This window comes from Tachypleus tridentatus, chromosome 12 (genome assembly GCF_004210375.1).
Source record: "Tachypleus tridentatus isolate NWPU-2018 chromosome 12, ASM421037v1, whole genome shotgun sequence".
In the NCBI taxonomy this organism is placed as follows: Eukaryota; Metazoa; Arthropoda; class Merostomata; order Xiphosura; family Limulidae; genus Tachypleus; species Tachypleus tridentatus.
In genome coordinates, this window is record NC_134836.1 from 135320829 (window position 1) to 135338506 (window position 17678).

The following is a 17678-nucleotide window of genomic DNA, read 5'->3' on the forward strand; positions in this document are numbered from 1 at the left end:
CTTAAGCTATGTCAAAATCTTAGGAAGCCAGCACGATGTAATATACATACAATACCTTAAGTTATAGTTAGAATGTCAAAATCTTAGGAAGCCAGCACGATGTAATATACATACAATATCTTAAGTTATAGTTAGAATGTCAAAATCTTAGGAAGCCAATACGCTCTAATATGTGTAGAATAACTTAAGTTATGATCAGAATGTCAGAAACATGGGAAGCCAGTACGATGTAATATACATACAATAACTTAAATTATAGTTAGAATGTCAAAATCTAAGGAAGCCAATAAGCTTTAATATGTGTAGAATAACTTAAGTTATGATCAGAATGTCAGAAACATGGGAAGACAGTAAGATGTAATATACATACAATACCTTAAGTTATAGTTAGAATGTCAAAATCTTAGGAAGCCAGCACGATGTAATATACATACAATAACTTAAGTTATAGTTAGAATGTCAAAATCTAAGGAAGCCAATAAGCTTTAATATGTGTAGAATAACTTAAGTTATGATCAGAATGTCAGAAACATGGGAAGCCAGTACGATGTAATATACATACAATAATTTAAGTTATAGTTAGAATGTCAAAATCTAAGGAAGCCAATAAGCTCTAATATGTGTAGAATAACTTAAGTTATGATCAGAATGTCAGAAACATGGGAAGACAGTAAGATGTAATATACATACAATAACTTAAGTTATAGTTAGAATGTCAAAATCTTAGAAAGCCAATACGCTCTAATATGTGTAGAATAACTTAAGTTATGATCAGAATGTCAGAAACATGGGAAGCCAGTACGATGTAATATACATACAATAACTTAAGTTATAGTTAGAATGTCAAAATTTAAGGAAGCCAATAAGCTCTTATATACATACAATAACTTAAGTTATATTTAAAATGTCAGAAACATGGGGAAGTCAGTACGATGTAATATACATACAATAATTTAAGTTATATTTAAAATGTCAGAAACATGGGGAAGTCAGTAGGATGTAATATGCATACAATAACTTAAGTTATAGTTAGAATGTTATATTTTAGGAAGCCAGTAAGCTCTAATATGTGTAGAATAACTTAAGTTATGATTAGAATGTCAGAAACATGGGAAGTCAGGAAGATGTAATAAACATACAATAACTTAACCTATAGTTAGAATGTGTAAAGCCAGGGAAGTCAGTAAGCTGTAATATACATACAATAACTTAAGCTACAGTTAGAATGTCTATAGCCTTGTAAGTCAGTAAGCTGTAGTATAAATAAAAAATCCTTGTGTTTTAAACTTTATTCTTTTTTTCACAATATTAATAACTGGTAGACTGAAGTCTTGATGTACTAGTTTTTCTTATCTCAAGATAAATAAATGTACATTAGAAATCCTTGTGTTGTAAACAATATTAAAGTTGCAAGGTTCAGGTTTTTAGTGTTTCATTCAGTTCTAATGATGCTTTAATTGTACTATTTATGATTATGGCATCAAATATAATTTTATTCAGTAAACATGAGAGGTAAAAACCACCAAACAGGACACTTTACTAATTTTGATGTAATAAGTCAATACCAAGGATGAACTCACAATTTGTATAAAATCATAACTTTGAAAGTTGTGAATTTGATTAAACTGTTGTCTATAATCATCTAGCCCATGTGCAGCTGTTGAATTCTGGTGGTTTACTAAAAATTCATAATTAGCAACTTACATGAAATGTATGAAAAAACAAACAAATTTGTAAACAAAAGTGACTTTAGTTATGATATTAGTCCTATGAGTATGAATTTATCTGCTACACATATTTTCTCTCTCTCACTGTCTAGTTCCACCAATGAGTTGGAATAGTAACATATATGAAGGATACTAAGATATGGTAGACAAAAGATCTTAAGTGCTGTATCCACCACTGATTTGTAACTGTTGAAAGAACAATGATATAACATTATTATACTTAACAATATATGTATATATTAAGACATCTTTGTACAGTTAGTTCACTGCAGTTCTACGCAGAAGAGATTTTGTGGTTCAGAGTTTCCACATTGTTTTTTCTTATACAGTAATGATAATTTTATCAAGTAGATATCTGATTATCTGATTAATTTCTTTATTTTGATGTAGGAATGTGTTACAAGTGTGGAGAGAAAGTGCTTGGAGAAGGGAGTGGTTGCACAGCAATGGGTCAAGTCTACCATATAAAGTGCTTTACATGCCACGTTTGTGGTGAGTACCTTTTTGTATAGTGATAATGCTGAAACCTTGCTTTATTTTGTTGTTTTATGTTTGTTGAAGGAGAGTTTGTGCAGCAGTGTATCAAAGTAACAAGAGATGTGTAAGTTGATTTACTTGTCAGAATACTAGAAGTTTACATAAACTATCACTTCTTTCAGTTGATGTACTCTGCAAACATTAACAAAACTTTAATTCTTTTGATTTGTGACTTCTTTTGACATTAGTGTAATTCTATAGTTTGTATTTAAATGATTCTATACTTACTGGAGAAAAGCTCATAAGTTTTATTCTATGATGTTCTCTTTCTAATATTAATCATTAGACAATACTGTGTAGAAGGAAATTGTGCAAAGGATAAAAGAACTATAATAGCAGAAGCTGCAATAAACAGAACTATAGTAGTAGAAGCTGCAATAAACAGAACTATAATAGCAGAAGCTACAACAAACAGAACTGTAATAGAAGAAATGACTATAAATAGAACTGTAATAGAAGTTAATATAAACAGAAGTGTAATAGAACTTATTATAACCAGAGATGTAATAGACGTTACTATAAATGGAAGTGTCATAGAAGTTACTATAAACAGAACTGTAATAAAACAAGTTACTATAAACAGAACTGTAATAGAAGTTACTATAAACAGAACTGTAATAAAACAAGTTACTATAAACAGAACTGTAATAGATGTTACTATAAAGAGAACTGTAATAAAACAAGTTACTATAAACATAACTGTAATAGAAGTGACTGAACAGAACTATCACATAAGAAATTACTATAAACTGTATTGTAATAGTAGTTACTATATATAAAGCTGTAATAGAAGTTACTATAAACAGAACTGTAATAGAAGTGATCGTGAACAGAACTATAATAGAAGAAGTTACTATAAACAGAACTATAATAGAAGAAGTTACTGTAAACAGAACTGTAATAGAAGATACAATAAACTGAACTGTAATAGAAGTTACTATAAATTGAAGTGTAATAGAAAAAGTTACTATAAACAGAACTGTAATAGAAAAAGTTACTATAAAGAGAACTGTTATAGAAATTACTATAAAGAGAACTATAATCGAAGTGTCCAGAAACAGAACTGTAATAGAAGTGACTATAACCAGAATTCTAATAGATGATACTATAAACAGTACTGTAAAATAAGTTAATATAAACAGCACTGTAATAAAAGTTACTATAAACAAAACTGTAATACAAGTGATTGTAAACAGAAATGTAATAGAAGTGACTAGAAACAGAACTGTAATAGAAGTGACTGTAAACAGAAATGTAATAGAAGTTACTGTAAACAGAAATGTAATAGAAGTTTCTGTAAACACAACTGTAATAGACGTTACTGTAAACAGAACTGTAATAGACGTTACTGTAAACAGAATTGTAATAGACGTTACTGTAAACAGAACTGTAGTAGACGTTACTGTAAACAGAACTGTAGTAGACGTTTCTGTAAACAGAACTGTAATAGAAGTTAATATAAACAGAACTATAATAGAAGTGACTGTAAATAGAACTGAAGTAAAATAAGTTACTATAAACAGAACTGAACAGAAGTTACTACAAACAGAACTGAACAGAAGTTACTACAAACAGAAATGAACAGAAGTTACTACAAACAGAAATGAACAGAAGTTACTATAAACAGAACTGAACAGAAGTTACTACAAACAGAACTGAACAGAAGTTACTACAAACAGAACTGTAATAGAAGAAGATACTACAAACAGAACTGTTATAGAAGTTACTGTGAACAGAACTGTAATAGTAGTTACTATAAATAAAACTGTAGTAGAAGTTACTATAAACAGAACGGTAATAGAAGAAGTTACTGTAAACAGCACTGTAACAGAAGTTATTACAGAACTGTAATAGAAGTTATTACAGAACTGTGATAGAAGTTTCTATAAACAGAAGTGTGATAGAAGTTTCTATAAACAGAACAGTAATAGAAGTTGCTATAAACTGAATGGTAATAAAAGTTGCTATAAACTGTATTGTAACAGTAGTTACTATATATAAAGCTAAAATAGAAGTTACTATAAACAGAACTGTAATACAAGTTAAGATAAACAGAAATGTTATGGATGTTAGTATAAAGAGAAAAGTAATAGAAGTGACTTTCAACAGAACTGTAATCGTAGTGTGCAAAAATGGAACTGTAGTAGAAGTGACTATAAGCAGAATTCTAATAGAAGTTACTATAAACAGTACTGTAATAGAAGTTAATATAAAGAGAACTGTAATAGAAGAAGTTACTATAAACAGAGTTGTAGTAGGAGTAACTATAAACAGTACACTAACAGAAAATACTATGAAAAGAACTATAATAGAAGTTACTATGAACAGAACTGAAATAGAAATTACTATAAAGAGGACTGTAACAGAAGTTACTATAAACACAACTGTAACAGAAGTTACTATAAACACAACTGTAACAGAAGTTACTATAAACACAACTGTAACGGATGTTACTATAAACAGAGCTGTAATGGATGTTACTATAAACAGAGCTGTAATGGATGTTACTATAAACAGAGCTGTAATAGAAGTTGCTCTAAACAGAACTGTAATATGAAGAAAAATATATTTTAATGCATAAATTTTTTGGGTATTATGAAGTGATTTATTAATTTGCCATTTTTAAAATTGAATATTTGAGTATGATATAATTAAAACAATTACCATTTTCTTTGTAAGTCCGTGTCGATGGGTTTCACACTATTTTGGAAAATAATCTGATTAAACTTATTTCAAATTTATATATTATTTGTTTTATTTATGAGTATATACTTAATTGGGTTGATTTTGTTAAAAAGTGTCATACCGAATGGGTGAACATAATATCAAAGTTTTCTCAGCCAATATGTCATATAATAACTCAGAATCAAATACTGTTAAATTAAAAACGTTAAACAAACGATTCAGTTGTGGGGAATGTAACTTCTCTTTAACAATTTTAAATATTACTTGATGTTACTTTGTGTTTTCCCATTTCCAAACTCTTGTCAGTACATGCTTAGAAACAGTGAAAAGTATACGTGACAGACACAAAGTATTTAAGTTATAGCTAATATATTATGTGTGGGTCTAATTTCAGGTAATGCACAACTGAATTTCTAATTAGTGTTTTATTTTAAATGTGTGAAAAACGTGTGAAACAGTTATGTGTAACAATTTATTTCAGATAAGGAACTGCAAGGAAAATCATTTTATGCAATGGATGGGAAACCATATTGTGAAGAAGACTGCTTGGTAATTGAAGTTTAATAAATGTTTTGTTTGATACCATGTGAAGTTAGTAACTACATAATTTCATAAATTGAAGCGTTGTAACACTCAAACTTAGATTAATACTTAATCAAATGCAAAAATTCACATTTTTGAAACTATTTGAATAAACTTTTTATTTTTTCCCACAGAATTCTCTTGAAAAGTGCTGTGTGTGTGGAAATCCTGTTCTTGATAGAGTAGGTTTTATTTTTTATTCTACTGCTTAATTATGAAAGTTAAAAGTGAAATATGAACCATATTTTGTAATTCGAAATCTCAGAATCTTTAAAAACTGTTTATTTAATTATTACGAACCTCTCATGTAAAATAAGTTAGCTATATAAATCAGGACTTATAAATTAATCAATTAGCCCAACTTGTTTCCACAACTTTGCTACAAGTACATAGTGTCATAAATCAGAATAGAAGAAAACTAAAACCACACAACTTTATTAGAAGTACATAACATGATAAATAAATCTAGAAGTAAAACTAAATCTATACAACTTAACTAGAAGTACATGACATCATCAATGAATACAGAAGAAAAGTAAATCTACACAACTTGACTAGAAGTACATAACATCATAAGTCAGTATAGAATAAAACTAAATGCACATAACTTGACTAGATGTATATAACATCATAAATCAATATAGAATAAAACTAAAGCCACACAGCTTCACTAGAAATACACATCATAAATCAATACAGAATAAAACTAAAGCCACACAGCTTGACTGATGTATATAACATCATAAATCAATATAGAATAAAACTAAAGCCACCCAGCTTCACTAGAAATACACATCATAAATCAGTACAGAATAGAACTAAAGCCACACAGCTTGACTAGATGTATATAACATCATAAATCAATATAGAATAAAACTAAAGCCACATAGCTTCACTAGAAATACACATCATAAATCAGTACAGAATAGAACTAAAGCCACACAACTTGACTAAAAGTACATAACATTATAAATCAATATAGAATAAAACTAAAGCTAATAACTTAACTAGAAGTACATAACATCGTACATGAATAATGAAGAAATCTAAAGCCCATAATGATGTAAGTACTGCATCATTAATTGAAGGCATTTTGGAAAAAAAAAGTAAACAGAACATTGGTTACTGTGTCTACTAGAAATGTTTTATAGATATATATATATATATGTTTGTATGTAGTACAGGCTAAAGTTGGGAGTGGTTACTGCTTTTGTGTGTGAAATGTTTGGTTCCCAAACTCAGAATCATGTCATAAAAGCAAAATATTTTAGATTTTTTTTTCTGAATCATCTTTTGGTATTCTGTTTTACTACAAGACCAATCTGAGTAGATACACATAAATATCATTTTTTTTTTTTTTTTTCGAGAGCTCTCTGCAATCCTAGCTCAAGTTCTCAGCAGGTTTAGTTCACTTACTGCTGTTGAATTTAATTTTCTGTTCTACCCTTTGACATGTATTGGATTATAAAATAAATTATAGATTGTTCAAGTTATTCTGGTACATTTTGAAAAACTAAATATTAATTATGAGTTATTAATGAATTAATAAACTATTGTTATTACAAGAATATTTGTAGGACACAAAATCGTGACTAGATTTTATTAAAACCTACAGATTGAACATTCTGACTGTTAATGATGTTTGATTTACATGTTAAATGTTTGTTATTTTTCAAGGTTTGTTGCTTCTGTTTTATTGATCCTCTTAATGTTTTAAGTATACCAGTTAAACGTACTTACACAGTGATATATAATGTACATATACAGTATTTACTTTGAAAGTTCTAGGTAATTGTTGTTGAATTAGAAATATAACTGAGGTAAAACAAACTGATGTTTTGGTAAAGTAACATAACCTGAATGTCTGTTCTTTAAGAAGCAATAATTTTTTTGTGTTGTTCTTTCTTCATAGATTTTGAGAGCAACAGGAAAGCCTTATCATCCTGCATGCTTTAAATGTGTAGTTTGTGGAAAATGTTTGGACGGTATTCCGTTTACCGTTGACGCCACCAGTCAGATTCACTGTATTGATGATTTTCACAAGTAAAGTGTTTTATTAACATTTCAGACATTGTACTTGTCTTTTACAGTTTTTTTATAATTGTGAAGTTTTTTACCTGCAGGCTTAGAATTAGCTAGTTATTATAAACCATAATAGTGATTCATGATAGAGATAGCAAGAAATTTCACAAAACCCTACTAGAAAATTTAGGTAAAAACCACTTAAACAGTAAAGATTCAGTTAAAATAACATTTTAAAAGTGTTACTATTGAATTTTAAAAGCTGTACATGTATAAAAATACACAGAAGATCACTCAAATTATCACTTAAAATCCACTCAAAACAGCCCATTTGTAATTCTTATTATTATTAATGTCTTGCCAACTTACAACAAAAATGTCTAAGTATATTGTGCTCAAACCTTTTGTAGAATAATAAATAAGTTCATAAGAAGGCCATAGGGGTATTGAAAAGTTAATTTCTTTCTTCTATATTTTAATTAGACTAAAAACATATCATCATAATTCTAGTGTAAACGATGTTTTTACCCCTTGAAGTTTGCTTTCTTACAAACATCTGGTTTTAAGACACTTAAATACAAGGTAAAGTGGGAATTAATAGCTAATAGTAGATTAGCATTACATCACTATAAGACTTAGAGTAATCAGTACTTTTTGTACACTGTGCAGTCAGTGTCTTCAGAAAACCAACTCTTATATTGTTTATGAAGTGAAGGAATAAAAACACTCAATACACATGGCATTAAATTTAATTACATAAATTGATAGAATAATAACTTTAAATAATGTGAAGACATATTTAAAGTGATGTTTTATTGAATATTGATAAAATTAAAATTAATAGAATGTTTTAGATGCTTTATTGAAAATTCTGTTTCTCTACTGGTAAGATTTGATCTGTGCTTAATGGGGACTGAGTCCTAATCTAAGCATACATTTGATATTGCTATCATGGGTGCCTGTAAGAAGAGTCATTTATCTCCTTATATTGCACAACAAATTGCATATAATGTAATGTAAACTTAACATCAAACTTAAATATGTTTAGTACTTTTGATTAAAACTTTAAACTTTTGTTTACATTTAAGCACACAGATGCTTAAAGCTTATTTACACTGTAAAACGTTAATTCTTTAAATACCTGTTATTCACCTCCTGAAAATACATTTTTGGGTGGTCATGATTGTTATACATAAAGATTTTAGTTACAAAGAAAATGGATTCTCAAACAGTTACAGCTTAACAATTTACATTTGAAACTAATGTTATCAAAAACTTAATAGCTACAGAAACTAATCATGAACTGTATCAGCTAGCTACTAGCTATGTTTGTTATTATTACAATGTATAAAGATATATAACATATCAAATCAATTAATCTTTTGCCCATAGTGTAGCATAGAAAATAAAAAATAAAGCCAGCAAACAAAACAAATAAAAAATTGATAATTTGAAAACCTGCAAACTGGGATTGTAAAAAAATAAGGAAATGAGACTGGAGATACTGTAGACAATATTTACTAAAAGTCCCTGTTTTGACTTCTTAAAATGTAATTCTAGGTAACAGCATGAGATTAAAAATAGAAATTTGAATTTTGAGTAAAAAATGGCTACAGTATCTCCAGCTTTGCTTTCTTATTTTTTATAATTCCTATTTTCTTTACAGTTGTCTGTACAGGTAGTTATCTTTTATAGTTTCTTCACTTTAAGTTTTGTATTTTATTGTCAGTATATGAGTCCACCTACCTATTTCAGTATTTTTAATTATTTAGTGGACTTCCTTTACAACAAGTATTTACTTAAGGAAGTTTTATATCTTAGAAGAGGGTAACATTGGTAAATATTTAAACAAGGATGTTGTTTACATTTCATTAATGTTGCACACAGGCATGAAATGGTGTTCTTTAAAAATTTGTTTATAGCCAAATAAAACTGACTAAACAGGCAAAGAGAAATGTTACTTTTATTGAAGTTCAAACTTATACTATAGTCATTGCATTTTTAAGAATGTCAGTATTTACTCTCTTTATGTGTGTATATATGTATTTAATCTCTCTATGTGTGTATATATATATTTTACTCTCTATGTGTGTATCTATTTTCACTTTATCTATGCGTGTATATATATTTACTCTCTCTGTGTGCATATATACTTACTCTATCTGTGTATATATATTTATTCTCTCTATGTTAGCATACATATTTACTCTCTCTATGTGTGTATTTATTTAATCTATGTGTGTATATATATTTACTCTCTCTGTATGTACGTATATTTACTCTGTATGTGTGTATGTATATTTACTCTCTTTGCATGTATATATATTTACTCTCTCTATGTGTGTATGTATATTTGTTCTCTTTGTGTGTATATAGATTTACTTTCTTCATACATGTATAAATATATTTACTCTCTCTGTGTATACATATTTACCCCCTCTATAGGTGTATATATATTTACTCTCAGCATATGTATGTATTTACTCTCTTTATGCATGTATATATATTTACTCTCTTTATGCATGTATATATATTTTCTCTCTATGTGTGTATGTATATTTACTCTCTACGTGTGTATGTATATTTACTCTCTATGTGTGTATGTATATTTACTCTCTACCTGTGTATGTATATTTACTCTATGTGTGTATGTATGTTTACTCTCTATGTGTGTATATTTACTCTCTATGTGTGTATGTATATTTACTCTCTATGTGTGTATGTATATTTACTCTCTATGTGTGTATGTATATTTACTCTCTATGTGTGTATGTATATTTACTCTCTATGTGTGTATGTATATTTACTATCTCTATGTGTGTATGTATATTTACTATCTCTATGTGTGTATGTATATTTACTATCTATATGTGTGTATAAATATTTACTCTCTCTAAGTGTGTATGTATATTTACTATCTCTATGTGTGTATGTATATTTACTATCTCTGTGTGTGTATAAATATTTACTCTCTCTGTGTGTGTATAAATATTTACTATCTCTATGTGTGTATGTATATTTACTATCTATATGTGTGTATGTATATTTACTATCTATATGTGTGTATAAATATTTACTATCTCTATGTGTGTATGTATATTTACTCTCTATGTGTGTATGTATATTTACTCCTCTATGTGTGTATGTATATTTACTATCTCTATGTGTGTATGTATATTTACTATCTCTCTGTGTGTATAAATATTTACTCTCTCTATGTGTGTATGTATATTTACTATCTCTATGTGTGTATGTATATTTACTATCTATATGTGTGTATGTATATTTACTATCTCTGTGTGTGTATAAATATTTACTATCTCTATGTGTGTATGTATATTTACTATCTCTATGTGTGTATATTTACTATCTCTATGTGTGTATGTATATTTACTATCTCTATGTGTGTATATTTACTCTCTCTATGTGTGTATGTATATTTACTATCTATATGTGTGTATAAATATTTACTCTCTCTATGTGTGTATGTATATTTACTATCTATATGTGTGTATGTATATTTACTATCTCTGTGTGTGTATGTATATTTACTATCTCTATGTGTGTATAAATATTTACTATCTCTATGTGTGTATGTATATTTACTATCTCTATGTGTGTATGTATATTTACTATCTCTGTGTGTGTATGTATATTTACTATCTCTATGTGTGTATGTATATTTACTATCTCTATGTGTGTATGTATATTTACTATCTCTCTGTGTGTATGTATATTTACTATCTCTATGTGTGTATATTTACTATCTCTATGTTTGTATGTATATTTACTATCTCTATGTGTGTATGTATATTTACTCTCTCTATGTGTGTATGTATATTTACTATCTCTATGTGTGTATGTATATTTACTATTCCTATGTGTGTATGTATACTTGCTTTCTCTGCGTGTATATATATTTACTATCCATGTGTGTGTATATATATATATATTTACTATCCATGTGTGTAGATATATATATTTATTTACTATCTCTATGTGTGTATATATATTTGCTTTCTATGTGTGTATGTATATTTACTCTATTTATATGTATATTTATCTATGTGTGTATGTATATTTTCTCTCTCTATGTCTTTATAGATATTTGCTCTCTCTGTCTGTATGTATATTTACTCTCTTTATTTGTGTATGTATATTTACTCTCTGTACGTGTTTATATGTATATATTCACTCTATGTGTTTGTATGTTTACTCTCTATGTGTGTAAATATATTTACTCTCTCTATGTGTGTACGTATATATTCACTCTCTGTGTTTGTATATTTAGTCTTTCTGTGTTTATTTACTCTATATCTATATATTTACTCTCTTTATATGTGTGTTTATATATTTACTTTCTGTGTGTGTGTTTGTATATTTTTTGTGTATATTTATATCACTGTGTACATATATATACTTTATGTGTGTATATATATTCACTCTCTCCATGTATGTAGGTATAACTACTATCTCTCTGTGTGTATATATGTTTATTCTCTCTCTATTTATGTATACTTATCTTTGTGCATGTATATTTACTCTCTTTTATGTGCGTATATATCTATTTACTTACTCTCTGTGTATATATATACTTTATGTGTATATACATATTTACTTTCTTGATGTGTGTATATTTATTTACTCTCTCTATGTGTGTATAATTTTACTCTCAATATGTGTCTGTGTATATTTTCTTTCTGTGCATATGTATATTTATCTATGTGTGTATATGTATTTACTTTCTCTTTGTATGTATATTTACTCTCTATGTGTATATGTATATTTACTATTTCTCTGAGTATATGCATATTTATCTGTGTGTATATATATTGACTCTCTGTATGTGTGTATATGTATTTACTTTCTCTTTGTATGTATATTTACTCTCTATGTGTATATGTATATTTACTATTTCTCTGAGTATATGCATATTTATCTGTGTGTATATATATTGACTCTCTGTATGTATGTATATTTATCTATCTGTGTATGTATATTTACTCTGAGTATATGCATATTTATCTATATGTGTATATATTTTGTCTCTCTCTGTATGTATGCATATTTATCTATCTGTGTATATGTATTTACTCTATCTATGTCTGTATTTATATTTACTCTCTATGTCTGTATTTATATTTACTCTCTATGTCTGTATGTATATTTACTATATCTGTATGTATATAAATTTAATTTTTCTATGTGATTATATATATTTACTTTGTGTATATAATTACTCTCAATGTGTATATATATTTACTTTCTCTGTGTGTATATATATTTACTCTCGCTGTGTGTGTATATATATTTACTCTTTTTATGCATGTGTGTATTTTTACTCTCTCTGCCTTTTATGTATATTTACTCTCTCTGCTGTGTGTATATATATTTATTCCTCTGCATGTGTATATATATTTTCTCTATCTGCCTGTGAATATATATTTACTTTCTATGTGTCCATATATATTTTACTGTATGTTTGTGTATATATATATATATATATTTATTTATTTATTTTCCCTATGTGTCTATATATATTTTGCAATAATTTTAAAGGGTAAAAGTTGGTATTCATGTAGATGTAGATGGATAATTTCTTCTACAATTTTATTTTTACATATGTATTGTATTTGTTCCTACAACTGGCTGCTGATAGTGAAATGCAGTTGGAGTTTAGACATTGTTGGTCAAACCACTCAACTTTCATTCTGTAATTACATCTTTTGTAGCAGCTAAGTAATTTGATATTTTGGTTTGGACCACATATGATATGTGGAATATCTCAAGCATCTTTGGTGCTGTGACTACAGATATTACTTTTAAGATTCAAAGAATAATGAGAAAAAAAAGGCCTTGCAGTTGGTGGTTTTGTTTTGGTCGTATGGTATTAATCCTATTTCTGTATATTGTATTTATTTTCATTAAGTTTTGTTTAAAGAAATATGAAGACAAGTTGCACTTCATCAGATATCCCAGTATTTTAGTTATGAACTCAATTTACAGTTATCAGTGTTTTAAGATGTGAGATTAACTCTGTGTTTGCCTAGTGGAAGAACTGCTCTCTCTATATATTTTTATTTTACAGGAAATTTGCCCCTCGATGTTGTGTTTGTAAACAACCAATCATGCCTGAACCTGGTGAACAAGAAACAGTGAGGGTTGTAGCTTTAGACAGGAGTTTTCACATCAGTTGTTATAGGTGTGAAGTGAGTTATATTTTCTTCTTATCTGATTTTACAAAGACATGGTAATAGCACTTAAAACAAGAAGTTCAAAACACTGGGAACAACAACAAAAACTGTGTTATACCTAGAATAATTCATCACAATTAACCTGAAAGAATTTTAGTTAACAGTGTATGGTAATGTGTGATGGATCAAACTGTCAGTTGCAGATAAACTCTCTCTCTTATATTGATTGTTGTTTAAAAGTAATTCTCTGGATATGATTAATCTAGAACTATTAACAGCCACAAAATGTAGTTTTAAACATTGTTTCTTAGAACTAAATATTCACTAATGTGTTTCTATAAAACTAAATATTATAGTTTATTTACACCAAACGTATGTAGCTCATCCGACTTACTGAAACTGAGCCACCTTTGTTTTTAGGATTGTGGATTGTTGCTGTCCTCGGAAGCTGAAGGTCGTGGTTGTTATCCTTTTGATGATCATATTTTATGCCGGACCTGCAATGCGAAACGTGTTCAAGCCTTAACTTCTCGGATGACAACAGAACTGTAGACAGCTCATGAGAGTTACATCCTTATTTCTGTGGCTACACTAAAATAACTGAAGTTTTTTTTAATTTTTATACCTTTTTTTCTATCCCTGTTGCTCAGGTCTCATGCATGAGTTTGTCATCCCTGTTGCTCAGGTCTCATGTATGAGTTTGTCATCCCTGTTGCTCAGGTCTCATGCAAGAGTTTGTCAGATGCCATAAGTATGAGTATATTAAGCGGTTCCTAAGTTGAAAAGTGGATATATTTTTGTAATGCATTTTTGTGACTTGGAGAATTAAAATATTATTATAAAAATATTTTAAAGCCATTTGTAGGTTATGGAAGCATCAGAGTTTATTGTTATGTGTTAATAGATATTACAATAGCCCAATATCTTCAGATAATGCTGTGTTATGTGTTAATAGATATTACAATAACACAAAATTTTCAGATAATGCTGTGTTATGTGTTTATAGATATTACAATAACCCAACATTTTCAGATAATGCTGTGTTATGTGTTAATAGATATTACAGTAACCCAACACCTTCAGATAATGCTATGTTATGTGTTAATAGATATTACAATAACCCAACACCTTCAGATAATGTTATGTGTTAATAGACATTACAATAATCCAACATTTTCAGATAATGCTGTGTTATGTGTGAATAGGCATTCCCAGTTAAAGAGAATAATAGAGGGGAATTTTTTTATTAATACATTATGCACTGCATGAATTTAATTTTTTTTAGAGCAGCAGCATTTAAATTGAAGTAGACAATCCTATTATGTTTTATCACATTCAGTGTCAATTTATTTTGATGTTAAACAAAAATACTAGATAGTATTTAATTTGTTTAAGTTTAGCAGAAGGTATACATCCACTGTAAAGCATACTTCAAAACTATCTTACAGTGTGAATAAGTAGTGGGAAAGTATGTTCCTAGTTTTATCAAACCTTAACATATTTATTTGCTGTCAATGAAGTATTATTAATGTTATGAACTGTACTGGTGTTTACTATCTTATTCCATAGTTTAACTAAATTTGAAGTTACACTTTAACTGTGGGTTTATTTACATTATACAGTTTAGGAACATTTCAAAATGTAAAATATAAAATAGGACATTCTGACATACATGGCACTTTTAAGCGTCCTAAACTTCATTGTTGGGACAGTAAACCAAGCTGGATTATAAGGTTTGGAGCACAATCAATTTAAACTGTACAAAGGGACTTGTTTTTAAAACAAAGGTTGAAACTGCACTTATCAAGTATACTGTTCTGTTGTACACGTTAATGTGTTATCAGGTATTGTTTCTCAGCTGCATTTATCAAATGACTTCTGTGTCTGGACTCTGGTCAACTTGACCCCTCATTATTTCTACAAGTCCTGATGTTTCTTGGTGCAGTTTGGTCATAATTCATAACAAAGGTCATATTTGCACACCTTGAAAACTCTGCAAACACAGCTCATGACTCCCAGTGGTCTAGAATTTTCTGTTTTTACAGGCTCAAGTTGGACATAAAATGACTGTTTGAGATGCTGAATATCAAAGTTGTGAGGACATATTTTTTATAAATTGAAATGATAAACCTAACACTGTATTTTTAACTTATGCCCCTCAGTTATTATAACAATGTAACATATTAATGTACTATTTCCCTCAGTTACTACCTTAGTGTAACATCTCAGTGTATTACTGCCCTCAGTTACTACCACAGTGTAACATCTCAGTGTATTACTACCTTCAGTTACTACCACAGTGCAACATCTGTGTATTACTGGCCTCAGTTACTACCACAGTGCAACATCTGTGTATTACTGCCCTCAGTTACTACCACAGAGAAACATCTCAGTGTATTACTGCCCTCAGTTACTACCACAATGTAACATCTGAGTGTTAACAGTATACAAAAAGTGAAATACCAAACAAATACAGAATACATCGATATAACTTATATGAGACTTTCATGATTTGTTTACAAGAGGATAAGTTATATAAGTTGTAAGTTTAATTGTTAACAACTTGTAGGTAATTTCTCACTCTTAAAATCTTGTAGTTAAGGATTACTTTTACCAATGACTACTATAAGATGAAACTAAATGTGCTCCAATAGGAACATTTGTAAACACACATATTTCTCCGTATTCCTTTTAGTAAAACTAGCAGATATACGTAATAATATGTTGTGTCCTTAAGGTCCTGTATTAACGGATTTTGTAGTCATGCGTGAAGAAGAGTTTATGCTCAACCAGTTTGCAGTGACACAATGTAGGCTTACAGCTGCTCGGTGGGTTTCTATTAACAGCAGTTTGAAATAAGTTTGTATGCCAAATACATGTAATCTTTTGTTACTTAAACTTATTGTGAATAGTAATCAAACACTGCAAGTTCTAAAGTGCCAGTGTACAAGTATGTCTGAATAAAATTGGATTTCTAAATTCTGTGTTCTTTTTCATGTTTCTCAACCTGTAGAAATAATCCCTGAAAATTTTACTGTGTACCATACTTTAGAAAATTACTTTAAAGACAAAACAGTGCATGTGGATTTTAAAAACAATAGTACTAGTAATATTGAGATATCTGAACTTTGCAACAACTTTGGATTTGAGAACAGGGTAGACACTACCTATAGTTAGTGGCAGGTTGTGCTAATTACTGCAGGAAATTCAAGTTATAATTTGAATTAAACTATATTTAAATAGAAAAACAAAATGCATAACAAAAAACATCAGAACAAAACTGTTTGAAACTTTAATAATACTATTTGAAACTTTCTTCATCCAAAACATTTACTGAATGTTCATTACCTTGTATCATTTACATCGTGACATACTATTACATCAGTAACTACAGTAGCTACTATCAGCTAGACATAATTCTGATATCATTCATGGTTTTTAATTCAAATATTTATTGATCTTAAAGCACATATCACTTCAATATAAAACTCACCAATATCCAGAAATGATATACAACGTATAACTTTAAATGTATCAATCTCCAGTGTCTAATGTAACGTCCTATACTCTTGTACCTTTACACACACTTAACAGGTGGCATTAAATCAAAATTGTTAACTAATTGTAAACTTTCTTCTCTGAAACAACAACAATACATCAATTTTAAGTGTAAGTTTTACATATACTGACGTGATTTTGATTTTGGAAACAAACTTTTGACTATAACAATAACACCATAACAGTAAACTATAGAAGGGAGATGTAGACTGCCCATTCCTGTTTCTCTGTGTTTGGCTGTTGCTTGATTCTTGCCTGGAAATACTGAATAAACATCTCAAGCTTCATTTACAGGCAATTCATCGAAGTTCTTGTAGCCTAATCATGAAAACACTTGGCTATGATCTGTTTCTATACTGAATTTCATTCAAGT

The 17678-nt window shown here is 28.7% G+C and overlaps 1 protein-coding gene across 5 annotated transcripts in view; it reads left to right on the plus strand.

Annotated features, from left to right (window-relative positions):
- LOC143234783 (Wilms tumor protein 1-interacting protein homolog) overlaps nt 1–16726 on the plus strand; it is a 62513-nt gene extending 45787 nt beyond the window's left edge. For 4 of the 5 annotated variants that reach the window (XM_076472400.1, XM_076472401.1, XM_076472402.1 and 1 more), the window contains exons 5-10: nt 2118–2219; nt 5431–5498; nt 5666–5713; nt 7444–7574; nt 13642–13762; nt 14168–16726. In XM_076472400.1, coding sequence (XP_076328515.1) covers nt 2118–2219; nt 5431–5498; nt 5666–5713; nt 7444–7574; nt 13642–13762; nt 14168–14299 — 602 coding nt within the window. In that variant the 3' untranslated portion in view covers nt 14300–16726. The remainder of the gene's footprint in view (nt 1–2117; nt 2220–5430; nt 5499–5665; nt 5714–7443; nt 7575–13641; nt 13763–14167) is intronic. The other variant, XM_076472404.1, reaches the window with a different exon arrangement.
- Nucleotides 16727–17678: the final 952 nt, after the last annotated feature.